The sequence below is a fragment of the Eulemur rufifrons genome, chromosome 24, assembly GCF_041146395.1.
Source record: "Eulemur rufifrons isolate Redbay chromosome 24, OSU_ERuf_1, whole genome shotgun sequence".
In the NCBI taxonomy this organism is placed as follows: domain Eukaryota; kingdom Metazoa; phylum Chordata; class Mammalia; order Primates; family Lemuridae; genus Eulemur; species Eulemur rufifrons.
The window spans coordinates 11,389,844-11,416,571 of NC_091006.1; the positions used below are offsets into that span (position 1 = coordinate 11,389,844).

The 26,728-nt window shown below is 57.9% G+C and overlaps 2 protein-coding genes across 2 annotated transcripts; one reads left to right on the top strand and one right to left on the bottom strand.

Moving 5' to 3' along the window:
- Window positions 1-4,328: 4,328 nt before the first annotated feature.
- On the top strand, window positions 4,329-21,034 carry NPAS1 (neuronal PAS domain protein 1). The gene is made up of 12 exons (XM_069457886.1): window positions 4,329-4,486; window positions 5,504-5,668; window positions 6,093-6,328; window positions 13,178-13,251; window positions 13,535-13,624; window positions 14,854-15,019; window positions 16,510-16,625; window positions 16,935-17,092; window positions 17,630-17,736; window positions 18,145-18,292; window positions 19,852-19,946; window positions 20,468-21,034. The coding sequence occupies exons 2-12, from the start codon at window positions 5,547-5,549 to the stop codon at window positions 20,929-20,931; spliced, it is 1,776 nt and encodes a 591-aa protein (XP_069313987.1). The 5' UTR covers window positions 4,329-4,486; window positions 5,504-5,546; the 3' UTR covers window positions 20,932-21,034.
- A 127-nt stretch (window positions 21,035-21,161) lies between these two features.
- On the bottom strand, window positions 21,162-23,197 carry TMEM160 (transmembrane protein 160). The gene is made up of 3 exons (XM_069457835.1): window positions 22,972-23,197; window positions 21,808-21,900; window positions 21,162-21,450 (listed from the first exon to the last, which is right to left on the bottom strand). Exons 1-3 carry the CDS (start codon window positions 23,177-23,179, stop codon window positions 21,185-21,187), a joined length of 567 nt encoding a protein of 188 aa, XP_069313936.1. The 5' UTR covers window positions 23,180-23,197; the 3' UTR covers window positions 21,162-21,184.
- Between the last annotated feature and the right edge of the window lie 3,531 nt (window positions 23,198-26,728).

Here is a 26,728-nt window from a genome sequence, read left to right on the forward strand (position 1 = left end):
CAGGAGGATCGCTTGAGCCCAGGAGTTTGAGGTTGCTGTGAGTGAGGCCGACGCCACGGCACTCTCGCCCGGGCAACAGAGTGAGACTCTGTATCAAAAAAAAAAAAAAAAAAGACCCTATCTCTAAATAAAGTTACATTCTGAGGTGCTGGGGGTTAGGACTCCAGCATATTTTTTGGGGAGGACACAGTTCAACCCATGACTCCCCGTTTCCTATTATTTTAAACTATGAACTACATAGCGCACAAGAGAGTGCACGAAACACAACTCACAATGATAATCACGCAGCCATCGGAGCACCCGCCATCGGCGTTAAGACCCTTGCTATTGCCCCCCCGCCCACCGCAGCCCCTTCCTCTCACCCAGACTCAGCCGCACCCCCAGATCTCACAGAACCACCCAGATCACATCCCCAGGTAATGCCACACTGTTCACTGTGTCCGCATTCAGACCTTTTAAAATAGGCTCATCTCATGTTCATTTTCCTCGAATTTATTTCTCCCACTAACATTCTATGTTCAAGATTCACGTGGCCGTGAGGAGCGGCTGTTTATGTATTTGGGGAGGACTGATACATTGTTCCCATTTTACAGGTGAGGATGGTGAGGCAGGGAGAGCTGAAGCAAGCTGCCCAAGTTCCCACAGGTGGAGCCAATTTGAACTTGAGCCCGTTGAGTCACCTCCTTAAAACTGTGCTCTTCCCTTACCAATAGTGAGGAATGAGAATGCCTAAGTAGACGTTATTGGAATCCCCGCAACACACACACACACACACACACACACACACACCCCAGGCTCTCAGTGCCCTCCAAAATCCTTGGTCCTCTTCTTGATTTCCCCTGGTGACAGGGAGCTCACCACCTCCCAAGAGAACGTGCTGCCTTTCCCCGTCTCTTCCACCTGGGCTGCTTCAGGAGTAGTGAGTCCTCACTGCTGTGACTGGGAAATGTCTCTGAAGTGGAGGATGGCCAAGGAGAGCCGAATGCAGCTGAGAGGTTGGGAGACCAGGCGAGGGTGACAGGTATTGGATATTTCCACGAGCCCCTCCATCCAGCTCTACTCCCCACCCTGCTCTGCGCCCCAGGAGTCTGATCGCTGTGTATGTTCACCCCAGTCTTCCTCAATCTTCAGCTGCAAGCTAAGTTCTGCCAGTAGGAGGCCCTAGAAATAGGGGAGCAGGGGCTGGAGGGAGGATTTATTGTAGCTGGGCCTTAGGTTGACTGTGTCCCTCCGTGATGGTCTCAGCTACTGCACTCTCCAGTGTCCCCAAACAGCTCCTTCCCCTGCCCTTTCACACACACACAGAATTGTTCCTACTCTGCCCGCCCTGGGCACTGCCCCAAGCCCTTCTGGATTTCCCCAAACTTTTGTCTAGAGCTCCTTAAGAAATGCTCCTCAGTTCCCAGACGCAGGGCCCAACCTCTCAGAACCCAAGGCCTAGAAGCTTCTCACCTTGTCATCAGAACAACAAAGGGCATAGATCATGGAGCAGCTCACCCATTTCACAGATGGAAAACTGAGGCCCAAATGGGGTGTGTGTGCGTGTGGGTGGGTGGGTGGGTGGCTGGGTATATCAGTGACTCTGTGGCTAATGTATAGGTAAGACTATTTGTTTCTGGATATGTGACAGCACATGTGTCTTTGGGTAAATAAATAATATCAAACATTTTTTTCTTAGAGATGGGGTCTTGCTACATTGCCCAGGCTGGTCTCAAACTCCTGACCTCAAGTGATTCTCCTGCCTCAGCCTCCCAAGTCACTGGGATTATAGACGTAAGCCACCATGCCTGGCTCAAGTCAGCTTTAAATGGCCTAACTCAGCAGTTCTCAAACTCACTGGTCTCAGCACATTTTTTTTTTTTCTTTTTTTGAGACATTGCCTTGCTCTGTCACCCTGGCTAGAGTGCAGTGGTGTCATCACAGCTCATTGCAACCTCACATTCCTGGGCTCAAGGGATCCTCCTGCCTCAGCCTCCCTAGTATCTGGGACCACAGGGGCATGCCACCATGCCTGCTAATTTTTCTATTTTTTGTAGCAACGGAGTCTCGCTCTTGCTTAGACTGGTCTCCAACTCCTGGTCTCAAGCGATCCTCCCACCTCGGCCTCCCGGACTGCTAGGATTACAGATGTGAGCCACCTCGCCCGGCCAGTTTCAAGACATCTTTACACTCTTCTTGAACACTCCCAACAGCTTTTATTTTTGTTTTATAAAGCATTGAACTTTGCTATGTTAGAAATTAAAGCTGAGAATTTTAAATATATATATATTCATTTTAAAATATCAATGGTGGTCGGGCGTGGTGCCTGATGCCTGAAGTAAGCTATGATGACGACACCACTGCACTCTAGCCGGGCGGCAGAGCGAGACTCTATCTCAAAAATAAAATAAAACAAAATACGATAGCAATGATAAACCCATCATGATTAACATAACTAATAGAGTTTATGAAAAAATGTATTTTCTGGCATGCACCTGTAAGTCCCAGCTATTCCGGAGGATCGCTTGAGCCCAGGGGTTGAGGTTGCAGTGAGCTATGATGATGCCGCTGCACTCTAGCCCGGGCAACAGAGTGAAGTCCTTCCTGTCTCAAAAAGAAAAAAATATATATTTTCCAATACAAAAAATGTTAGCGAGAGGAGAGACACTCCTCTTTTTGCAGATCTCTCTACTGTCCAACTTAGTAGAAGATGCCTGGACCTCATGCCTGCCTCTGTAATCGGTCTGTTGTTGATATATCACTCCATAAAACATCTGGAAAACTCCAGTAGACACTGGTGGGAGAATGAAGTGACAAAGGCAGAGAATGTCTCAATCTGAAAATTTGACCTGGCAGACATTGGAGAGGCTCTCCGGGATCAGCTCCCAGGTCACACTGAGACCTGCTGGGTGAACTTATTTAATGTTCGTGATGATGCAGTGAGACGGTACCAGAATTAAATTATCCTCATTTCACAGAGGAGAAAATTTAAAGCCCAGAGAAGTGGAAGTAACTTGCTCAGTCACACAGCAGTCAGTGGCAGAGCTGGGGTTCAACCCCCGCAATCATTAATCAATTGCACGGTGTGAGGGCACTTCTCAAGGCTGGCATGTCCCCTGCCCAGGTGACACAGCCAGGAAGTGGTGTCAGGAGATAGCAGCCAGTGAACCGAGCTTGAGTCCATACCCTGAAACCCTAATAAGTCTTCCTGGGGATAAATAGGGAAATACTGACTTAGAGACCATCATAACCAAGCTACATAGCCTCTCTGTGCCTCAGTTTCCCTAACTGTAAAAGAGGTCTAGTAATAGAGCCCATCCCAGAACGCGGCTATAGAATACAGGACTAGCAGAAAACAAGTGTTAACTATGTTGTTAACTATGATTGTCATGAACAAGTTTGAGTGCTCATGAGCCAGTGCGCACGGGTGTTTATATGTGCCTCGGTTTCCTCAGTTTCCCCATCTGTCCAACCAGAGGCAGGCCCATGCTGTGAGCACCTGTCTGCCTGAGAACCCCATTCCATCTTCATTCCCCTTGTTGGGGTCTCCTAGAGGCTTCTAAGTGCCTGGGGACCCCCATGCCAGGCAGCTAGAGGAGGGCCACGGGGCACCAGAGTGGGCCACGGGAAGGGGAGATGTAGGATCGCCAATCGGAGTAGGGAAGCCCTGGCTTGGACACCTGGGTCCCCGTCCTCTGTGTGAGGTACTACAACCCCCGAGTACCCACTTATGATCTAATGGGGAGCTCGGATGTCGGGGTTCCCGTCGCTGCAGCGGCGGGGGATGGAGCTCAGAGCCCTGGATCCTGGTCTCTGGAGTGCCTCAGATAGCTGGGTCCTGGTCCCTGAGGGGGGTAGGTCTCGATGGCAACTTCTCGCCTTGTGAGGGAGGCGGGGCTTGGTCAAGTGCGAAGTCCCAGCCTTGTTGGGAGAGAGTGCTGACACCCGGGAGTTCTCTCCTGGAAAGGAAAGGTCTCGAACGCCTGAATCCGTGTCCCCGGAGTGGTCGCTGACGTGTGAGTCTCCCCTGCTGCAGGGGCTCGGGTGCAGGGTACTGGCCCTGTCCGAGTGGCTGCTGGGGCGCTAGATTCCTCCCGAGCGGTGTGGAGACGGTGCCCGGGCCCCGGAGCTCCCCTCTTGGGGTCGGGAAGCTCCGACTCCGAGGTTCTCATTCTGCCCCTCGCTGTTGCCGGGGGGCGCGAGGACTCGGTCACCAGGGCAGCCGGACCCCGCAGGCGGGAGAGGCGCGAGGGGCCGGACCGGGGCGGGGCCGAGGGGCGGGGCCGAGGGCGGGGCTCCGGTAGGCCCCGCCCCGCCGGCGCTGTCCCGGCGTCTCCAAGTCTGCGAGCCCGCGGTGGGCACCGAGAGCGGGCGCCACAGCCCGCGCGTCCCGCTGCGCCCCGCATGCCCGGGGTCTATGGAGCGGCCCCTCCGCGCCGCCCGGCCGGCCCCCCGCCGCGCCCGGAGCCCGCCCTGCGGCCAGGTAACTGGGCTGGTTGTCCTGCGGGTAGGTGACGCTTGGAGGCTGGCATGAGGGGAAGGGGGACTTCTGGGTCCTGGAGGAATGGGGGAGCTGGAACTCTAGTGTCCTGGGGGCTGGGGTGTCCGGACGCCTGTATCCCGAGGCTGGGGGAAGAGGTACACGGACGCTTGGGTCCCGGGGAAAGAGGGGGCCGCGAGTCCTGGACGCCAGGGGTCTGGGGGCATCCGGACACCTGGTCGGAGAGGTTTGCTGGGGACCTGGACCCTCCTGGGGGAAAGGGGTGTCCTGCACGCCTGGTCCTGGGGGAATGCAGACCCACTGAACACGGCCCCGGTTCTAGCGGATCTGGACACCAGGACACCTGGGCCCCGCGGGAGGGTCCACCCTGCCGCTGCATCGGGGCCTGGGGCTCCCCTGCCGGGGTCTTCAGGAAGTTGAAGCTGTGGGGTTTGGCGGCCCGGACACGTAGCGCCACCCCGAGGAGCTGGGGGGGCGGTTCACTGGGCAGGACATAGGATGGGGTCCCTGCCCTCTGTCCCCCTACCTCCTTAGCCCAGCCGGGGAAATAGGCTCCCTACAGAATCAGGAGGTCGGACGCCTGGGGGCATTGGGGGGCGGATCCCCGGGGCAGAGGGCTGGGGGGCTGACGCCGGGTGTGCCTGGCCCTGGCGAGGCAGCCGCCCCCCGCTCGGCTTGGGCATGCTTGGCACGCAGCGCGCGGGCCGGTCCGATCCGTATGCGCGCCGCGTGCGCCCATTGGTATGCGGGAGCCGGCCCGGCGCGGGCGTGAGGCAGGCGCGCTGGCGGGCGGCGCGGGGGAGGCGGCGGCCGGGCACGTCCTCACCCAGAGCGCCAGTCCCGGGCAGGGTAGGGTGGGAGCTGCGGCCTCTTACCGGGGCTTCCAGGAGTGGGAAACTGAGGCACCATCCAGCCCCAGGTCTTTGCTGGGACCCTGGGACCCCGAACCCCGCACGGACCTCAGTTTCCCTAGAAGGTCTCCCGAGGGCACTGAGTGCTGCCTCTGGCTCCTTCCCGCCGCAGGAGACGCGGGGCTCAGAGCCCGCCTGAGCGAGCCCTCCGGGAGATGGCGGCCCCCTACCCCAGCAGCGGCGGAGGAAGCGAGGTCAAATGCGGGGGAAGCCGCGGCGCCGGCGTCCCGTGGGACTTTCTGCCAGGGCTGATGGTCAAGGCCCCGCCGGGACCCTGGTGAGCAAAGCCCCGCCCCTCTGGCAGTGGCCCCGCCCCCAGGGAGGCGTCCCCGGGGACAGTTCACACCGATCTTCTGTCCTCATCCCTTGGGAGAACTCACACCCAGCTTTTTGCCCCGCCCCTGGGGACAGAACTGCTTACCCTGACTTGCTCAGCGCCGTTCTGCACCTTTCCCCTGCGTCGCCTCTGGTCCCTTCCTCGGAATTCGTGCCCAACATCCTTTATCGCTCCCACTTCCTCCTCCCTCCTCGGAATTTACACCCAAGGCTCTGTCCCCACGGCCGCTGTCCAGAAGTCACACTCAAGTCTGCTCCCACCTCCAGAGTGTCAAATCCACTCCCAACGTCCTGTCCCGTTGCCAAGGCCCCAGGAGGCCTCTGGGCCCCGGGCCGCTGACGCCTCCTCCGCGCCGCCCGCCCAGCCTGCAGGCGCAGCGCAAGGAGAAGTCCCGGAACGCGGCGCGCTCGCGGCGCGGGAAGGAGAACCTGGAGTTCTTCGAGCTGGCCAAGCTGCTCCCGCTGCCTGGCGCCATCTCCAGCCAGCTGGACAAGGCGTCCATCGTGCGCCTCAGCGTCACCTACCTCCGCCTGCGCCGCTTCGCCGCGCTGGGGGCGCCGCCCTGGGGGCTGAGGGCCGCCGCGCCGCCAGCCGGGCTGGGTGAGTGCGCATGCGCGGGCCAAGGGTCCCCAGCTCCCCCTAGGACGACTCGGTGCAGCCGGGATTGCCCTCGCCCAGCTCTCTCTGGCCAGGAGGGGCCTCGGGGTTTGGAGTTAGCCAGAACCTTTGTGTGTCCCTATCAGGTAAGGTGGCTTCTGCTCTCCAAGCCTCAGTTTATTAATCTGTAAAATGGGCACAAGAGGTTGGGATGATTTCGTGAATTCTGGTCTAAGCAAGGGCCTGGCAATACTAGGGATCAGACCACTAGTAAAAGTTATGACTGTATTTTTATTAGAGACGAAGCATTACTATAACAAAAGAAACCCCCAGCTGCATGGGCGGGAAAGAGGGGACCCACCCTGGGTGTCCCATTCACTAATAAGCGGGAGACCCCGCACCCAGACCTGAGGGGCCCCAGAGTGGTCCCAAGGACTCCGGAGTCGGGGTTTCCGTTTGGGGGAGCAAGAGGGAGACAGTATAATGTAGCGGGTAAGATGGGGAGCTGCAGGGAGACTCGCCTGAGTCCCTGTCTCCGCCGGCGACTCCCTAGCTTTGTAACCCCAGGCAGGTCGCCTCACTCCTCTGCGCCCCTTATTTGTAAAGTGTGAATGGGGATCAAACCTCCCCCAGGGGGCTGAGGAAGGGGTCGCCCAGGCCGTATTGGCAAAGCCTCTGGGCGTCCCCAGCTAAGAGCAAGAGTTAGTAGGTGGCCAGGCTGTCACCGGCGGTGCCCTGCAGGGTTGCTGGCGCTGCCGTTTACTGAGCATCTACTGCGGGTCTGGCGCAGGTTCGAGCGCTGGGATCCAGCAGGAAACGACAAAAGTCCGTGTCCTGGAGCAGCTGGCATCCTAGTGGCCAAGATACAACAATAAAGAAATAAAAAAATATATAACCTATAGTATGTAAAAATAGAATATATAACATACAGATATACACAGATATCTAGTTGTATCATTACTCAGACTTTATTATTGAGCCCTAATAACATGGTTATGTTGTTATTATTACTTCTATTTTACATCCAAGCGCTTTGCTGTTAAGGCACTCAGGTCTCAGATGAAAGGGACAGGGCACCCCAGGCTACCCAAGTCCCTCCCTCCAGGAGAAGGGGGTGTCCTTAGGGTGGGGTTGGAGGAGCTCCAATTCCCCTCCTGCCCCATCCCAGGGAAGAAGGGGGAGAGAAAATAGCATTGATTAAGCTCGCAATAAATCACCATTTAAATTTAAATAATCCGGCTTCCCAGGCGGTAATTAGGCGAATTGACTGGCGCGGAGAGAATGCGGCATTAGCGCCGCTGATTACTGTCATTACCGCGAACAACATGTGCGCCGGCAGGGGATAAACATCTTGTCTATTGTCCCCGAGCTGGAGGGACGGAAGGCGGGGGCTAAGAGAGCCCCGCGTCCAGCTCCCCATTACCCGGATGGGCATTCCGAGGCTTAGAGGAGGCAGGGGCCCGCTGAGGTCACAGCCCAGAGGTGGCCGAACCGCGGACTTAATCGACCCCCCCCCCCGCCGGTACCAGGAGCGGCCAGCACAGTGTGTGCGAGTGCGGTACTGCGTGGACCCCCACAGTCCTTCAATTGGGAACTCAGGGGACAGGGGCGTTTCTAGCTCTACAAGGTCCCTAACAAGAGGCCAAGCACCTGCTTCCATAGTTCGGATGGGAAACTGAGGACCGCCGCTTTAGCTGAAGCCAGAAAGCAAAGCACCGTGGCCCACACTCTCCAAAGGGAAGGGGCGCCCACGCCTTCCTCACAAATAATAGTAATAATGGACGATGCATGTGGCAGACACCGTGGTAAGCACTGTGTCCAAAGTCACTTGCTGTATCAGAGGGGATCCCATTTTACAGAAGGGGAAAGCTGAGGCCCAGACAGGCACAGCTGTTTGCCCAAAGTCACATAGCCAGGATTGCAGCGCAGATGGCCCGGCTCCAGAGTCCACCTCCTGAACCACCGTCCTTGGCTTGTGTGTGGGTCCACAGGGATGGGTCCTACCTTGTCGCTGCCTTTCTGGGCCTCAGTCCGCCATCTGTAAGGTGGGACAACGGATGTTAAATTGTAGCCCTGAGCCTTTGAGTCTGGGGAGGCGACAGCCTGGATCTCATGTCAGCATTCCCTGTTCTTTCAACAACACCCACTGAATATCTTCCCCGTGCCAGGCCTGGGTGCTGGTGACACCACAGGGAACAAAACAAAGTCCTTGCTGTCAAGAGTGGAACCTCCAAACCTTACCTGCAAGGCCCCCTGCCCGCCCTCCCTTCCTGATCTCCTCCCCCCAACACCCACCTCCTTGCTGTTCTTCAGAGAAGCATGTTCCTCACCTCAGGGCCTTTGCACATGCTGATGTTCCTTACCTCAGGACCTTTGCACATGTTGTGATGGCCACCAGGTACTCCCTTCCCTCAAAATGTCAGCTCTTCAGTAAGGCCTTCCCTGACCACTCATTAAACACAATAACACCACCCAACACCACCCCTACTCAGCAGCACTCCGTGTCTTCCTTTCTCACCTTTCTTTCCATAGCACTTATTGTCATCAGAGACTCTGTATTTAGTTCTCTTGTCTACTGTGTTACTGTGGGTCTCTCCCCCACAGGCCCTTGGTCGCTGAGCCTAGAACAGGGCCTGGGGCACACGGAGGGCTCAATCATTAGTTGTTGAGCCGCTGTGGGAGCTGAGTGACCTGTGACATCTTAGGTCACAGGCCAGGCAGTAACCTTGGAGCTGAGACTCCAAGCAGGTGTGGAACAAGCTATGAGAAAGGCTGTTCTAGGCAGAGGGAGCAGCAAGTGCAAAGGCCCTGAGGCAGGCAGGATCAGCTTGCTGGGTGCAGGCCACAGCCATGAGGCCAGGGGTGAGGGTGGGGTCAGGTGAGGCAGGGGGTGAACACACAGTGGTCAGTGGGGGCCACGCGTGCAGGGCCTCGTGGACCGTGGTGACGATCTGGCTGTTACCCAGGGAGCCTGGAGCTGGGGAGGGGGTGACAGCAGAAGCAGGGAGCCCTGGGGGGTGACAGGTGCAGGGGTCCCGGCCAGGTGGGTGAGTGGCAGTCGGATGCAGGGGACATGGTCAGGCCCAGACAGGGACTTGCTGAAAATACATGCAGGTGTGAGAGAGAGAGAGGCCAGACCCCAGGAAGCACCTTATCTGTAGTCATACTGATAAGAATGGTGGCTGGACTCAGGTATTAGGCACCCACTGTATGCCCGCTGTGTGCTCGGAAGGCACTCGCCACGCACGAGCCTATTCTGATCTATCACCAGACCCATTTTGCAGATGAGGCTGAGCAAAGTATAGGCAGAAGTGCTGTGAGCACGGCGCCTCCCCAGGGATCCAGGCACTGGGCCGTGTGAGGAGGGTCCCCGTGTCCACTTCGCAGGGTGATGACATCTGTCCTCGCTAATACCCTGTCAGCAAATCCCCTCGGGGCAGTTGAGACTCGGAGAATGGGAGGTGGAGGGTAAGCCCTGGGGACTTGGAGGAGGCCTCGGCTTCTCCCTGCCTCTGGGTCCTGGTCTCGCTGCCTCTGCCCCTTGGTGCCCCTTGGTGCCCCTTGGTGCCCCTTCTGTGTGCCGGGAATGGTGACTGGGGTTGGTCCGTGAGGAGGGGGCAGATCTGGAAGTATCGAGGAGCCTCTTGCGGAATTTGGGGGACGGGCAGAGGAGTGGGGGCATTTCGAGGGGAGGGGAGAAACATGAGGGGGAGGCGGCGTGGAGTTGGTGGGACTGCGGAGGTGGAGTCAGGGGCAATAAGACACGTCAGTCAGTGATCGAGACAGACTCTGGGGGTCCTTGTCACAGGGGACGGGACCGTGTGTGGGTCCCCGCAACACCCCCCCTAGCCCGACGCACCCATTAACGCTGTTAATTGCGGCGGCTCAGTCTGACCCAGGCTGATCCTGGGAGAGGGAAAATGAAGGAATTAGCAAAAATGACAGGGGAAAATTGCGACAATTAGCAGGCAGCATTGTTCCTGCCTGTCACCAGGCTGGTTCTGAGCTGCATCTCGGGAGAGGGGTCCCCATCACCCCCCCCAACCCAGTTATTGTTCCTGGAGCTCCAGGCGGGGGTGGAGGGAGGGGCAGCCTGGAGGCTGTGGGGGCTCCTGGGAGGAGGCGGGGCCTAGACACTGGGGGGGCTGCGTGGGGGAGGGGCGGGGCCTCCTGAGGTGTTTTGATGGCCTGGTAATAACAATAGTAATCACACTATTAATGCCAGTCCCGCTCTGCGTTCCGCGGCACCTGCTGTGTGCCAGGCCGAGCACTGGCTGGTGAGCGCACCGAATGCAGTGCTCCTAGCAAACCCACTTGCCAGAGGGGGAAACTGAGGCACAGAGAGGTGAAGAGGCTGTGCCCGGGGCACGTAGCCGGCGCCAGCACTGGGGTTTGATACCAGACCCAGACCCTTAGCCCCACAGGAAGCAGGCACTGGGGGACCCCCGAGGTCACTGGGTTCTTCCCCTCACTCCCTGCTCTCAGCACTGGGCTTAGATGTCCCTTGGGGGGTTGTCCTCTGCAGAGTTAGGGTCACCTGGGGTTCTGGGTGGGGACAGGCTCTGGGACTCCCAGGTCTCTGCCCACCCCCAGCACAAGGTGTGGGCCAGCTCCTGACTGTAGGGGGTGGGGCGGGGACCTGTGTCTCATTCGCCATCTCTGTCTCTGCATCCGTCTCTCTCTGTCTCTGTCTCTCTGTCTCTGCGTCTCTTTTCCTCTCTCTCTCTCTTTTTTTTTTTTTTTTTTGGAGACAGAGTCTCATTCTGTCACCCTGGGTAGAGTGCCGTGATGTCAGCCTAGCTCACAGCAACCTCAAACTCCTGGGCTCTAGCGATCCTCCTGCCTCAGCCTCCCGAGTAACTTGGACTATAGGGGTGCACCACCACACCGGGCTAATTTTTTCTATTTTTAGTAGAGACGAGGTCTCACTCTCACTCAAGCTGGTCTCGAACTCCTGACCTTAAGCGATCCTCCTGGCTCGGCCTCCCAGAGTGCTAGGATTACAGGCGTGAGCCACAGCGCCCGGCCTCCATCTCTTTATATCCCTCTGTCTTTGTTTCCCTGTCAATCTCTGTGTCAATTTCTCTATGTCTATATATGTCTCTGTCCTTATCTCTTTTTTAAAAAAAATTTTATTGAGGTAAAATTTATACAACATAAAATTAGCTATTTTAAAGTATACAGTTGGCAGGGCACGGTGGCTCATGCCTGTAATCCTAGCACTCTGGGAGGCCGAGGCGGGAGGATCACTCAAGGTCAGGAGTTCAAGACCAGCCTGAGCAAGAGCGAGACCCCCGTCTCTACCAAAAATAGAAAGAAATTAGCTGGACAACTACACAAATATACAAAAATTAGCTGGGCATGGTGGCGCATGCCTGTAGTCCCAGCTACTCGGGAGGCTGAGGCAGGAGGATTGCTTGACACCAGGAGTTTGAGGTTGCTATGAGCTAGGCTGGCGCCACGGCACTCTCGCCCGGGCAACAGAGTGAGACTCTGTCTCAAAAATAAATAAATAAATAAATAAATAAAGTATACAATTCAGTGACAATGAGTATAGTCCCAATGTTGTGTGGCCATCACCTCTATCTAGTTCCAAAACATTTTCATCAACCCAAAAGAAACCCCCACGCCCATTAAACAGTCACTCCCATCCCCCTAACCCCGATCCTGGCAGCCACTCATCTGTTTTCTGTCTCTGTGGACCTGCCTGTTCGGGACAGGGACATTTCACATAAACGGAGTCATACAACACGTGGCCGTGTCTGGCTCCTTTCACTAGCAGAACGGTTTCAAGGTTCATCCACACTGTAGCACGTATCAGAGCTTCATTCTTTTTTATGGCTGAATAGTATTCCATTGTATGGATAGTTCACTTTTTTTTTTTTTTTTTTTTTTTGAGACTGGTCTCGAACTCCTGGGCTCAAGTGATCTTCCTTCCTTGTCCTCCCCAAGTAGCTGGGACTACAGAGGAACCACCAAACCGTTTTCCACAGTGGCTGCACCATTTTACATTCCCACCAGCAGTGTACGAGGGTTCCAATTTCTCCACGAGCTCGCCAACATGTGTCTCCTGTGTGTTTGATGCTAGCCGTCCTGGTGGGTGTGGGGTGGTATTTCATCGTGGTTTTGATTTGCATTTCCCTAATGACTAATGGTGTGGAGCATCTTTTTTCATGTGCTGTTGGCCATTTGTCTATCTCTTTTGCAGAAATATCTATTCAGGTTCTTTGGCCATTTTGAGTTGTCTTTTTGTTATTGAGCCGGAACATCCCTGTCTCTTTCTCTCTGTTCCTTCACACGTCTCTGTCTCTGCCTGTCTCCGCCTGTCGCTGTCCAGGCTGCCTCCCCTCACCCTGCAGGGCCGAGTCACACGCCCCCTCCCTCGGCAGCCCTTGCCCGCGGGGCATTTCACATCACCTATTCGGTTCTTCATAGCCCTGGCCACAAATGACGATTCTATATTTACGAGTTTCTGGCTTGTTGTTCATCTGCCCCTGGCCTGGGGGCCCAACGAGGGCAGGCTGCCCTGTCCTGGTCACCTCTCTGTCCACAGCGCTACCCAGGACAGGATCTGTGGCAGCAGGTGTTCAGGGAGCTTTTGCTGAGTGAATGAATGAATCCCTCTATGCAGTCCCTGGCTGTCTCTCTGTCTCTGTGTGTCTTAGTCACTCTGTTTGCCCACCTCTGCCCCTCCCACACCCCAAGTCTCTCCCCCAAAGGGCCCCCCAGTACCCCAAGGTGGCTACAGGTCTGGGGGAAAGAGGGAGATTTGTAGACTGACTCCGGGGGCCTGCCCCGGCCAGCGTCAGCCAGACCAACAGGCCCGGGCCTCATCCCTCCCTCTGCCCCCAGCCCCCGGCCGCCGGGGCGCCGCGGCGCTGGTGTCCGAAGTCTTCGAGCAACACCTGGGAGGACACATCTTGCAGGTGAGGCCCTTCCCTGCCTGCTGCTCCTTGCTGCCACCTGGTGGCCGCCTCTGGGGACAGCAGCCTCTTCTCCAGCATCCGTCCCAAGGGGAGCACCAGAACTGGGGGGCGGAGTGCTGGGGCTTCCCCTCCTGCCTGCCCTTCCCTAGGGCCCCTAAAGTCCTCTTCCCACCAGAACGATCCATCCCAGAGACCAGATTTCAGAACTTCTCTTACCACTCGGCGGCTGGACGGATAGACACCAGATCCTCCCCTTCCCCCTCCCTGTCTGTCCCAACTCTAGTCCCTGGATGGCTTCGTGTTCGCCTTGAACCAGGAAGGAAAATTCCTCTACATCTCAGAGACGGTCTCCATTTATCTGGGTCTCTCACAGGTAAGGGGCCTCCAGTGGGCCACCTGTACTGGCTCAGCCGCCAACTCCCTGGCCGGGCCCACGCATGCCCTTCCTCTCCTCTGGCCTCAGCATCCCAGCAAGAAAAATGGACTGGATATGTGGTTCCCAAAGTGTGTTCCTTGGAACCCTGCATGGCACCCAACATGGCTCATCCCCATAGACGGAGGAGGGTTATCAATGTCACAGGTGCATTGGAGGAAAGCAAGTTAGCTGGAAGATCAGTTTGCCAGTGACTGGCCAGATGCTGCGTATTTGCCAACACTTGTTTCTTCTTGACAATTTTAAAGGTTTTTCAGAAGTTCGTATCGGAAGGGTTGGAGGACGTTGAAGGCTTTCTGTGGCATTTCAGCTGGCCCGCTTGCATGTCTGTCCTTATTTCAGCCTGTTGTTTCTGCCCTGGCTCCTGCAGCAGGGGGCTGACAAGTAAAGGCCGGCAGGGAGCTGCCGACAGCCCCTTGGGACCCCGGCTTTTCACAGCACCGCAGGCCTTGCAGATTGCTGTCGACTTTTGTCACTTTAACAAACCTCGTTGGCAGATGGGAAATTTGGGAAATTCAGTGCATTGGCAATTTCCTCTTTGGGGGCAGCTTTCCAGTGAGTTGTTAGAGATTTCTGGAGGAGGAAGACCCAAAGGGAGGGGACTTTGGACAAGAGGAGGGGAGGGAGGGAGGGAGACTGGAGGACAGGCTCGAAGCTGGTGTGCGGCGGGAGCCCAGAGTGATGAGGGTAGAGGGAAGGGGGCCATGGCCTCTGAGTGGGGACAGAAGGCCGGAGGGCCAGTGAGGACGCTGGGGAGGGAACACAGTGAGGAGAAGGCGGGGGGCCTGGGCTGGGGGAAGGGGCGAGAAGGGGGTTGCTGCGAGAGAGCTCTGGAAGGAAGCTCTGAATGAAATAGTGTCTGATTCAAAGGTCCTAACTCTTTAAAAAGTTCGAAAGCCAGTCCACTGCTTGTACTCTGAATCCCATTCCTGCAGGGACATCCCGGGACGCGTGGCAGGGCACGATGGCTCTGTCTGCGGGCGGGAGGGAGCAAGCAGGAGTCGGGGGCAGGGAATCCTCACTGATCTCTGTGTATGAAGCGAGAGGAGCCTAAGTTTGTATCCGCCTTTTAAAAATCTTTTGCGAATAAAAACGCAAGCCTGGCACGAAGCGCACGGGCCCCCAGGCGAGCGACCTCACCGCCCTGCACTCCCCCCCGCCGCCGGCAGGTGGAGCTGACGGGCAGCAGCGTCTTCGACTACATCCACCCCGGGGACCACTCCGAGGTGCTGGAGCAGCTGGGGCTGCGGGCCCCGGCCCCGGGCCCCCCGACGCCGCCCTCCGTCTCCTCCTCTTCCTCCTCCTCCTCCTCGCTGGCGGATACTCCCGAGATCGGTAATTCTAAGGGGCCCCAAAGAACGAAGCCTGAGGGTAGACAGGGGACGCCTGGTGCACCGTATCCAGCCGTGCCTCGTTTACACAGAAGCCACTCTCGTTCGAGCTGTGCAGCGTCTTTGCAAAACGCATCAGAGTCTAAATGGAGGCCGTGAGACCTAGCTCCCTAAGAATGCCTGGCTCCCCAAGATGTGAGCTTTAGAAAGACCCGCCGCCCTGGCTGCCGGATGGAGGTGGGAGGGGCTTCTGAATTGGTAAATAATAGCAAGGCGGGCTTATTGGACATCTACACTGTGCTGTGCCTTTAAGGACACCACTGGAGGCTAGGCACGGTGGCGCAGGCCTGCGGTCCCAGCTACTCGGGAGGCTGAGGCAGGAGGATCGCTTGAAGTCAGGAGTTTCAGGTGGCAGTGAGCTATGATGACGCTACTGCACTCTAGTCGCCACTGCACTCTCTGCGGGGGACAGAGCAAGACTCTGTCTCAAAAAAAAAAAAAAAAGTATATAACTGCATTGGATCCTAACCACAAGCCCACAAAGCAGGAACTATTATCTCCATTTCACAGAGCAGAAAACTGAGGCACAGCACAGAGAGGTCAAGTTAATTGCTGCAGGTCACACAGCTGTAAGTGGTTGAGTTGGACTGTGGCCCAGTCTGTCCCGCTCCAGGGTCAGTCCTCCTAACCCTTCTCTCCAGTGGAAATTTCCGCACCCGTGCTGGGGAGGGAGGGGACTGGAGATTACCCGACAGCTCCTTTTAGCTCTGAGATGTAGGGGGCCTCTGAGGCTGTCCTGTAAATAGGACTTTCCTATCTTGGGTTTGCTTCACACGAAAAACATCTGAGCTGTCAGCTGCGCGCAAGCGTGGGGAGGTGTCTGCAACGTGTGCGGGACTGGTCGGGGGTGTGGCTGTGCTTGGCCTTGGGTTTGACGCACAGGTCATCTATGTGAGCCTATTTATAAGATTGTATTGTGGGGTTCACAGAATAATCTGGACTCGTGAGTCTTAATTGTTGCTATTCCCCGAGCCCCTGCTCTGTGCCAGGCCCTGTCTGGGGACACAGTAGTGACCATGACAGCCCCAGCCATGCCCACCTGGGGCTCACAGTCCAGTGGGGGAGATTGATCTGTCCTTAGACAACAGCCACTGAGAGGAGGCAGCTGACCCAGCCCAGGAGAAGGGAGGGTTTCCTGGAGGACGGAGCCAGAGAGGTGGGCTTTCCTCTGAAGGCACTAGTGAGCTACAGCAGGCTCAGAGCAGGAGACGGATGGGGTGAGATGTGAGCTTTAGAAAGACTCAGCGGGCAGCCACATACAGGGAGGTTATGAACTCGTCATCGTGAGCTTGCAGGACCCGCAGGCGTGTCTCAGAGCGCGTGTGGCTGTGACCCTGTGGGTACCCCGTTTCCGGCTGGCTCTGCAGGGGTGGGGGCACCCGTGTGTTTCCTCCTCAGGGCCCCATAAAAACCTTCCTTCCCTGTCCACCCCAGAGGCCAGCCCCACCAAGGTGCCCCCCTCCTCCCTGGTCCAGGAGCGATCCTTCTTCGTCCGCATGAAATCCACCCTCACCAAGCGGGGGCTGCACGTCAAGGCCTCGGGGTACAAGGTGGGTGTGGGTGGCCGGGCCCCAGCCTGACTCCACGCTCCCTGCCCTGGCGGGGAGGGCTCCTGCATTCCCACCAGCTATGCTCCTGGCCCCAGGGGGACTTAGGGGACCAGGCTGGTGGCTTCACTGGCTGCATGTGGCTTTGGAAACCAGGTCTAGGAACTGGGGTTGGGGGTGTCACACACTGCCCTTGGTGCCCCAGCACCTGTGGGTGACACGTGGAACCCGGCCTGGTGGCCTGATGGTCATGGTTCTCCTGCCCCACTGGCCCTGCCTTGAGCCTCTTCCAACCACGCCCACTGCCAGCAGGTCATCCACGTGACTGGGCGCCTTCGGGCCCACGCCCTGGGCCTTGTGGCCCTAGGCCACACGTTGCCCCCAGCCCCGCTGGCTGAGCTGCCACTGCATGGACACATGATCGTCTTCCGGCTCAGCCTGGGCCTCACCATCCTTGCTTGTGAGAGCAGGTACCGGGGTTGGGGGCTGGATGGGGGCGCACAGGAGACCTGGCGGGGGGCGGGGGGGCAGCCCTGGAGGGGTAAGAGCAGCAGGGGTGGGGTGAGGGGAAGAAGGGAGGGAAAGCAAGGTGGGGGCAGGGCTGGGGCCTTTAGGGACGGAGGAGGGGAGGAGGGGCTGTGCCTGGTGGGGACGCTGAGGCCCAGGACTTCCCTCTGGGGCTGCTTGTGCAGAGGTCCGCCCGTCTCAGCCCCCTTCCTCTCTGACCTCTCGTCCATTCCCTGTCCTGCCCTGCGCAGGGGGAAGTTAAACGGTGAAATAGTCCCTGCACGCCGAGCCTCTCCACAGTGCCTGGGCCTGGCCAGTTACCATCTGCCTGAATGCTCACTGCCACCCTGGGAGGGACACTGTTAATTATGCCCATTTTGCAGAGAGGAAAACGGAGGCCCGGAGCCAGGGTTGGAACCCCAGGTGACTCTGGAGCCAACTCTCCCTCTCGGCCACCGTGCTCTCAGAATCCTCCTGCCCTCCTCTCTCTCTTGCCCCAGAGTTAGTGACCACATGGACCTGGGGCCCTCAGAGCTGGTGGGCCGCAGCTGCTACCAGTTTGTCCACGGACAGGATGCAACCAGGATCCGCCAAAGCCACCTGGACTGTGAGTCACGCCTCCACCGACTGCCCCCAGACCTACCTAAGCACCCCACCGCCCAGCCCCCTGGCAGTCCTCCTTAGGCCTGGCCACAGTCCTTCCTGCTGCACCGCCAGCTCCCGGGGCTCAGTTCAGCACAGAAAGAGCAGCAAGGAGACCCCGAGCAACGGCTCAGGGTGGGAGCGGGAGCAAGGGGACTGCGGGGCCTCTGAGCCACCCTTAAGAGCCTAGGTGGCCGTGATGCTGGGCTGTGTCCCAGTCTCTCTGACTCTGGCTCTCTCCTCCCCGCTGTCTTCCCCTTCCTGTCTCCCTGTCCTCCTCCCCTGGCTTTCTCTCCCTCTCACCTGCTGCTCCTGTCCACCTGTCTGTCTCTCTCCGGCTGCCATGCCCCACCCCCGCCCGGGCTGGGCCCAGTGCTGGACAAGGGTCAGGTGATGACCGGTTACTACCGCTGGCTTCAGCGCGCCGGGGGCTTTGTGTGGTTGCAGTCCGTGGCCACCGTGGCTGGGAGCGGGAAGAGCCCCGGGGAGCACCACGTGCTCTGGGTCAGCCACGTGCTCAGGTGAGGGCCGTGCCCCACCCCTCCCACCACGCGCTCAGGGCCCAGCCACCTGGACCCCATCCTCGGGCTGGGGCTCTTCCAGGAGGGTTTCTAGAACAGGACAAGCCCGGAGGGGTCTGCAGACAGGAAAGGGACAGGGGGACGGTGAGAGCAAAGGCCCAGCGATGGAATGAGAGGTCTCTGTCAGGAGACGGAGTTGCTGGGGGCAGGGGGACAATACCTTTGAGGGAGACAGGAGCAGGTTCACAGCGGCCACAGCCCAGGTTGAAGGTCTGGACTTGACTCTGGAGCACTGGGGAGCCATGGCAGGCTCTTACCAGGGGAGGGCCACAGAGCAGAGCAATTTGTGGGAAGCAGCCAGTCGGGGAGAAGGGCACTCCCAGCAGAGGGCACAGCAGAGGCAAAGGCTCAGAGCAACAGCCTGACCTGTCCCAGGAACGCAGTCGTGCTTGGGGACAGAGTATAAAGTCCTGAGAGATAAGGCTGAGGATGATTGCAGGGCCTTTTCTCTCTGGGGGCACTGGGGAGCCATAGAAGGCTTTAGAGCTGGAGAGGGTCACACTCAAATCTGGTTTTTTTTTTTGTTTTTTTTTGTTTTTTTTTTTTTGAGACAGAGTCTCACTCTTTTGCCCAGGCTAGAGTGAGTGCCGTGGCATCAGCCTAGCTCACAGCAACCTCAAACTCCTGAGCTCAAGGGATCCTCCTGTCTCAGCCTCCCGAGTAGCTGGGACTACAGGCATGCGCCACCATGCCCGGCTAATTTTTTCTGTATATATTTTTAGCTGTCTGTATAATTTCTTTCTATTTTTAGTAGAGATGGGGTCTCGCTCTTGCTCAGGCTGGTCTCGAACTCCTGAGCTCAAACGATCCGCCCACCTCGGCCTCCCAGAGTGCTAGGATTACAGGCGTGAGCCACCGCGCCCGGCCAAATCTGGTTTTTTTGTTTGTTTTTTGAGATGAGGTTTTGCTGGGTTGCCCAGGCTAGATTCAAACTCCTGGGCTTCAGCAATCCTCCCACGTAGCTGGGACTACAAGTGTGCACCAGTATGCCCGGCTCAAGTCTAGTTTTGAGAAAGATCCCCTGGCTGCCATAGTGAAGGGGAACTGAGGGACAAGACAGGCACTGGGGGACCAGGGAGGAGGCTGGGGCAGGTCCTGGGGACGCCGGACTCTTAAGTGTGGAGGAGGGAGGCGGCCACCTCCTGCCCAGGTCTCTGGCCCCGCTGGGCCTGGGTTTGGGCTCCTGAGAGAAGCAGCAGGTTTGGAAGGAAGACGCTGAGGTCAGATGAGCGTGCGGTGCCAAGGGACACCAAGGCAGTGACATCCAGGTGGCCACAGGCCATATAGGTCTAGCCTCAGAGAGAGCCAGGCTGGGCTGGAAATCGACTTGCAGTTTGGGGGTCTGGCGATGAGCCCTTTAAGGGCCCCAGGGTGGGGGCTCCACATTCACTGGCGGGGGGTGTCTACACTGACAGACGGGCAGGGGAAGTCTACACTTACCACAGACTGGGCAGCCCGGGAGGACCCCTGGCCCCCAGCCCCATCTGTCTTGTCCCCAGTCAAGCCGAGGGTGGCCAAACACCTCTGGACGCCTTCCAGCTTCCAGCCAGCGTGGCCCGTGAGGACGAGCCCAGCCCGGCGCCAGAGCCCTCAAGTAAGCCCCACCTCGGCCGGTGACGCTCCAAATAACCTCTGGGACCCGCACTGTCCGGTCCAGAAGCCACTAGCCACATGTGGCCACTTACTTACATTAACATGAAAATTCAAGGGCTCAGTGGCCACATGTGGCCAGTGGCTGCCTCCTGGGACAGTACAGACACAGAACATTTCCATTACCACAGAAAGTTAGTTCTATTCTGGAATGTTCTATTGAACAGCACAGGTCTAGACCAGGGTTTCTCAGTCCCAGCCCTACTGACATTTAGGGCCAGGTGATTCTTTCTTGTGGGGGCTGTCCTGCGCTCTGTAGGATGTTTAGCCATGAGATGCCAGTGGTACCTTCCTCCCAGTTGTGACAACCAAAAATGTCCCCAGACATTGCCAGGTGTCCCCTGGGGTACAAAGCGCTCCCATCTGAGAACTACAGTCTGGCCTGCTGAGCACAGCTCCATTCTGCAGATGGGGAGACTGAGGGCTAGGGACGCACACGGTGTCCTCAGGCGCTTCCTCTTGCAGAGCCGGAGCCTCCAGCGGAAAGGAAGCAGGCTGCGCCCCCGGCCAAGAACGAGGCCCCCCAGACCCAGGGCAAACGCACCAAAGTGGAGCCCGGCCCGAGGGAAACTAAAGGCTCACAGGACAGTGGCGATGAGGAGCCGTCCAGCCACGCGGCCCCGCCACGGCCCGAGTTCACTTCTGTCATCCGGGCGGGGTCCCTGAAGCAAGACCCGGCGAGGCCGTGGGGCCTGGTGCCCCCCGGGGACCCCCCTCCCGCCCTCCTCCACGCGGGCTTCCTGCCGCCCGTGGTGCGGGGCCTGTGCACGCCGGGCACCATCCGCTACGGCCCGGCCGAGCTGGGCCTCGTGTACCCGCACCTGCCGCGGCTGGGCCCGGGCGCCGCCCTCCCCGAGGCCTTGTACCCCACCCTGGGCCTGCCCTACCCCGGGCCCGCGGGCGCCAGGGCGCAGCGCAAGGGGGACTGAGGACTGGGAGAGCCGGGCCCTGCGGGACGGCCGGGGCCCCGCGGGGGACGGGGACGGACGGGGGCGCTCGCCAGTTCCTTCCGTGACAATTAAACGCCTGCTCCGTGGGCAGCTTCTCGCTCCATTTCTGTCTCCTCCTCCGGTCTCCACCTCCCCTCCTCCCTCGCGCCACCCTCTCCAGGCCGCCTGCCCCAAGTCACACGCACCACAGGCATCTGGAGTGAGCAAGGGTCAGGCTTTAATGTCCCAGTCCTCACTCGTGCGGCGGCCGGCCCGCCTCGTCCGGGCCGTCTGCGGTGGCCGTCCCGTCGTCCTCGGGCACCAGCTCCACGTCCAGCTCAAGCTGGCCCATGTACAGGCCTACGGCACACGCCCAGAGCAGGCTGGCGGCCAGCACGGCGCCCACGCCCGCGGCCGCGCCCCCCAGCGTCAGCTGCATGGGTCCCCGCAGCGCGGCCAGGCCCACCGCGTACGAGGCGCCGCCCCACACCACGCACAGGCCGCCCAGCAGGAAGAAGCCTGCGGAGGAGGCGGGGGTCAGTGCTGCGGCGGGGGTCGGGGTCGGGGTGGCACAGGGCGTGCCGGGCGGGTCTGGGGGGCAGGGGCAAGGGCAGGGCCATGCGGGTCTGGGACCCTCATCTTTGTTGAGAAGTCAGACTGGGGGACATAGCCATGCCCTGGGCCACCCACTCCGGTGGTGTGGGGACGATCAGCAGGGAGTGGGGCGTCTTTCGATGGCGGAAGAGTGGCGGCGTTACCCTTACTACTGGGTGTGGGAAGGGGCAAGAGGGAGCCCACCCTCACCAGGGCTCTGCATGCTCCAGTCAGGGAGGGGGCGTCCACATTCTCTGGCGGGGGTGGGGGGTCTGCACTCACCATAGGCAGCTTCCCGACCCATGTCGCTCTGCATGAAGGAGATGACGCCGATGCCGGATGCCAGGAGGCCATTGCGGAACCAGGAAAGGAAGGCTGGAGGGAGGGGGAGATGGGAGTATCAACATCACTCCAAAACCTGCCTCCTAGACCCCCGCAGCCCAAATTGTCAAACTGAGGGGCTTCCCCTGTTCCCCGCTCCACCCTAGCCAGCCACTAGGCGAACCCGCCCCAAATCCTCACTTCCTCCAGAAAGCCCCCCACCGAACCCCATGTCCCCGTGTCCTCTCCCCCAAACTCTGCAACACCAGAGATTCAAGACGGTCTCTGCAGATTCTGGAGGACAACCCAGAACCAACGTCGCAGAACCTCAATCTGAGGACAGGACATGCCGAGGGGTCATCTTGGTCAACCGCTCCCCCATGTGCATCCCCACGGCCTGCCCTGTCATTTCTTTTTCACAACTCGGGACAAACTGTTTCCCCAAGCCGGCCTCTCTCCAGCCTCCCCCTTCACGTCCCTTCAGATGCCACCACCTCCTACCGGGTATGACCTGTGCCGATCCCATCCACGTCCGCCTGCATTCAACTTGCGGTGCCAACGCGCTGGCATCCTTCCAGCGCCCCAGTCCTCCCCATCCTATCTAAGCGCCCGGTCGCTTCCAACCTGGACCTGCTCCCCATAGGAGGCTCCTCCCCCCTGCAGCCTAGATCACCTCCCCTCCAATCAGCCAAGAGCTTTCCTGCTGTTGGTTGTCCCCTGCTCCAATCCCGGACGTCCCCTCTCCTGCGGAGATCCACACTCGCGCTCTTCGCGGAGTGGTCGCCTCTGCAATCCGAACGGACCCCTCTTGCCGCAACTCCCCCACGCTCAGCGCTCTCTGGAAGCCTCTCTCAGTCGGGCGGGCGCAGTTCTGCAAGGCTGCCTCTCCTGGCCGGACCACCCCATCCCGACTGCGCCCCAGAAACTGGACTCACCGTCCCCCCCGCAAGCCCTTCCCCCGTGCGGGCAGCCTGCGCTTCCCGGCGCTCGCACGGAAGCCGGTCTCCCGCGGATCCCGGGCCCCGCATCCCGCAGCAGGCCCAGCCGCATCGCCCACTCACACGCGCGGGCTGCTCGGCTCTCCAGACCCCTCCCACCGGACAGACCCCAGCCCCCGACACGGACCTGTCTCGTGTGCCTTCCGGAGGAGCCAAGCGTCCGCGCGATCTAGCTCGGACACTGGGGGCGGCGAAGCCCCGGCGCGGAGGCCGTGACCGGGGGCGAATGACCCCCGGGCGCCCCCGCTCCGGGGCCGCTGAGGCGGCAGCAGCGACCTCCGGAAGCGGAGACGGGCCAGGCGGGCGACCCGAGCCCACCACCAGCCGCCTCCCATGGTTCACACTACGGCCGCTGCGCGCCGTACCGCCCCACGGGCCGCCTGTAGGCTCCAGCTCACGTCACTCAGGACGATCGGACTAGCCATTGGTTTTGCGCCTGCCACTCATAGCCGGCGTGCCCGGCCCATTGGTCGCAATGGTAATAATTCCCTCCTCTGTCATCTATGCCGGTAGTGCGCGTCCCTTTTTTAATTTTGCCCCTGGACTACGAATCCCAGCACTCATTGCGTGTGGGGAAGGCCGGTCTTCTCAAGCTGTGGGCGAGATGTCTGCTGGGACTTGTAGTTTTTATTAATAACGTTAAGTCCAATGGCCAGAAAAAACAAAACTTGGGATGCTTAATGTAGAATTTTTGCAAAATCACGTGGAGCTCAGAGACGAGAGTAAAAATCACCAGAAATCTCACCAATGAGCGATTACTCCTAATTTTTTGTTGTTTTCTAGTCTTTTTTCTATGCGGATGTAAAATAAGATGCCATTTGACAAATTAATTTTTTCCATATAACAATATATTGTGAACATTGGCTCGTGGCATTGAGAATCTTTTTCCATGGCATTTCTTTAATTTTAAAAATATTACTTATGTTGAACATGGTACTACAGGGTCTAATGAAAAGTAATTCCTGGCCAGGCACAGTGGCTCACGTCTGTAATCCTAGCACTCTGGGAGGCCAAGGCAGGAGGATTGCTTGAGGCCAGGAGTTGGAGACCAGCTTGAGCAAGAGAGAGACACCATCTCTACTAAAAATGGAAAAGTTAGCCAGGTATGGTGGCGTGCGCCTGTAGTCCCAGCACTCCGGAGACTGAGGCAGGAGGATCGCTTGAGCCCAGGAGTTTGAGGTTAATGTGAGCTAGGCTGATGCCGAGGCACTCTAGCCCGGGCCACAGAGTGAGACTCTGTCTCAAACAAACAATACAAAACAAAAATACACAATTTTATATAAGGGACTTGAGCATCCGTGGATTTTGGTATCCTCTAGAGGTCCTGGAACCAATACCCCCCATGTGCGCGCGCGCACACACACACACACACAGGGACACAGACATGTATACATAGATGATCTCAATCTAGATACGCGCATATAGGGACACAGTTAGATATGTATATATCGATCTAGATTGAGATCTATCTGTATCTATATATCTATGTCGCTCTCTGCGGTTACATATATATCCTATTGGCTCTGGTTCTCTGGAAAACCCTGACTAATACAGTTGCTATGTTTCTCCAGGTACTAACGCAGCAGCCAAAGGTGTGGCCAGTTCTTGATCTCAGTCACTTAAGCTATCATTTTGATCAAATGACCAGCCACACTTTGCAGCCAAACCCTATGTTGGGCACCCCCAAGAGGGCCACTAGCGAACACCGAAGTTGTGCTTCCTGCCCGCCCCGGGGCCTCCGAGACGCAGGCGCCACCAGAGTCGGGGCCGTGCAGGAGATGCGTGGGAGAAAGTGGCTGAGAGGGGAGGAACGGCAAGGCCCGGGGGCCTGAGGGGCAGGGACAGCCCCGCGACCTCCCCTGAGAAGGAGGCTGAGGAAGGAAGCCCCTTCGGCCGGAGAGGCGCTTGTCGAGGCCGCCGAGCTGGCACCGCGCACAGCGTGGACCGGGCGGCCGACACGGTTGACATTAGCGCCGCCTTCTGGCCATACGGTGGAATTGCAGCCCCCGTCCCTTTGACGCGAGACTGCGCGCGTGACTCGAGTGAGCCCATGTAACCGAGCTGAAGTGAAGCCCTAGAGGACGCAGTGGGAGCTGACGGGCGCTTCTCCACCACCCGCCACCTGTCGGGATGTTCCAGGGGAGAAGCCTCAATCCATCGGGTCCCCCGTGGCTATGATGGGCAGAACGTTCTGCTGGCCTGTAAATGGGAACTCAACTCTGGCTACTTCAAGCCACCGCGATTTGAGAGTTTGTGTTTCCGCAGCATAACCTCACCTGTTCTTCCTAATACAATTGATAGGCTCCACATTTTAAAAAATTGTTCCGTAGTACTGTTAAGAGCTCCTTGCCAGGCTCACAACGTGGGAAACACTGCTTACAGGAAAAAGCAGCTCATCTTCCCTGGGTGGGTCTTTTGTAAATATCTGGGTCGCCTAACTGGAGTAAATGATCATATGGATATTATGTCATGGTTGTGTCTCGTCTCTGGGCAGAAGCTTGTTGAAGGCTAAGGGATGATCCAGCGATTGTCAGGAAAATGAGTTCTAAAAGACGTCCAGAAGATTTTATGGCCAGGCGTGAAATACCCACCAGTACCAGTTGTGGCACACATTCCAGCTTGACCACAAAGAACATCGGTAAATTGCAACCAATTCATTAGAGCCTTCACTGCCCACATGCCCTGAATCAGCTCAAAGAGCAGGATGATGGGTTGAATGGTAGACCCCAAAATATATGTCCACATCCTAAGCCCTGGAAGCTGTGAATGGACTGTGCTTGAAAACAGGGTCTTTGCAGGTTAATTAAGGATCACAAGATGAAATTAACTTTGTGTGGACCCTAAATCCAGTGACTAAATCTCTTTATAAGAGACAGAAGTCGCAGACACAGAGGAGAATGGAGCAATGCAGCCACAAGCCCCGGGGCGCCAGGCAGCTGCCAGAAACTGGGAGGGACATGTAAGGACCCTCCTAGAGCCTTCGGAGGGAGTGTGGCCCTGCCCACACCTTGATGTCAGACTTCCAGCCTCTGGAATAAATTTCTGTTGTTTTAAGCCACCCCGTTTTTGGTTGTCTGTTGCGGCAGCAAGCCAGTTTGAGTGGAATGCCAAAGTGGAATCCGGAGAAATCAGTCCCCGGGGTTCTGGCAGAATCCGGGCTGGGGGCTGCTCTGCAGGAACGAGGCCAGCTCTTCACCAGACACACAGCCGGCATTTTCCCGAAGCAAGCAGACCTAGGAGGTTTCCCCTGAGGCAGAGCATTCAAATGTGCTGTGAAATGAGGACAAGGCATTTGGGCAGGGAAGTGGCCATTCCCCAGGCAAGGGGCTCCCTGACCAACTTGGGGACCAGCTCCACTTCAGGGCCACGGCGGCAGACATTGCTCAAGCCCCTCTGGTTTACAAAAAAGTAAACAATCATGATCCCAGCGGTACTGAAACATATTTTTTAAATGTATAGTAGGCTGGGTGCAGTGGCTCACACCTGTAATGCCAGCACTTTGGGAGGCCGAGGCGGGAGGATCGCTTGAGGCCAGGAGTTCAAGACCAGCCTGAGCAAGAGTGAGACCCCACCTCTACAAAAAACTTAAAAATTAGCCAAGCATGGTGGCACCACTTGTAGTGCCTGCTATTTGGGAGGGTAAAATGGTGCAGCCGCTGTGGAAAATAGTCTGGCAGTTTCTTCAAAAGTTAAACCGTGGCCGGGCGCGGTGGCTCACGCCTGTAATCCTAGCACTCTGGGAGGCCGAGGTGGGCGGATCGTTTGAGCTCAGGAGTTCGAGACCAGCCTGAGCAAGAGCGAGACCCCATCTCTACTAAAAATAGAAAGAAATGATATGGACAGCTAAAAATATATATAGAAAAAATTAGCCAGGCATAGTGGCG

What these genes read in the sequence shown, in the direction of transcription:
- NPAS1 (XM_069457886.1), top strand. Translation starts at nt 5,547, where the DNA reads ATGGCGGCCCCCTACCCCAGCAGCGGCGGAGGAAGCGAGGTCAAATGC. An exon ending in AAGGCCCCGCCGGGACCCTG is followed by an intron (nt 5,669 to 6,092) that starts GTGAGCAAAGCC and finishes CCGCCCGCCCAG; the next exon opens with CCTGCAGGCGCAGCGCAAGG. An exon ending in CCCGGCGCCAGAGCCCTCAA is followed by an intron (nt 19,947 to 20,467) that starts GTAAGCCCCACC and finishes TTCCTCTTGCAG; the next exon opens with AGCCGGAGCCTCCAGCGGAA.
- TMEM160 (XM_069457835.1), bottom strand. Translation starts at nt 23,179, where the DNA reads ATGGGAGGCGGCTGGTGGTGGGCTCGGGTCGCCCGCCTGGCCCGTCTC. An exon ending in CCGGAAGGCACACGAGACAG is followed by an intron (nt 21,901 to 22,971) that starts GTCCGTGTCGGG and finishes CCCTCCCTCCAG; the next exon opens with CCTTCCTTTCCTGGTTCCGC. An exon ending in GGGTCGGGAAGCTGCCTATG is followed by an intron (nt 21,451 to 21,807) that starts GTGAGTGCAGAC and finishes CCTCCTCCGCAG; the next exon opens with GCTTCTTCCTGCTGGGCGGC.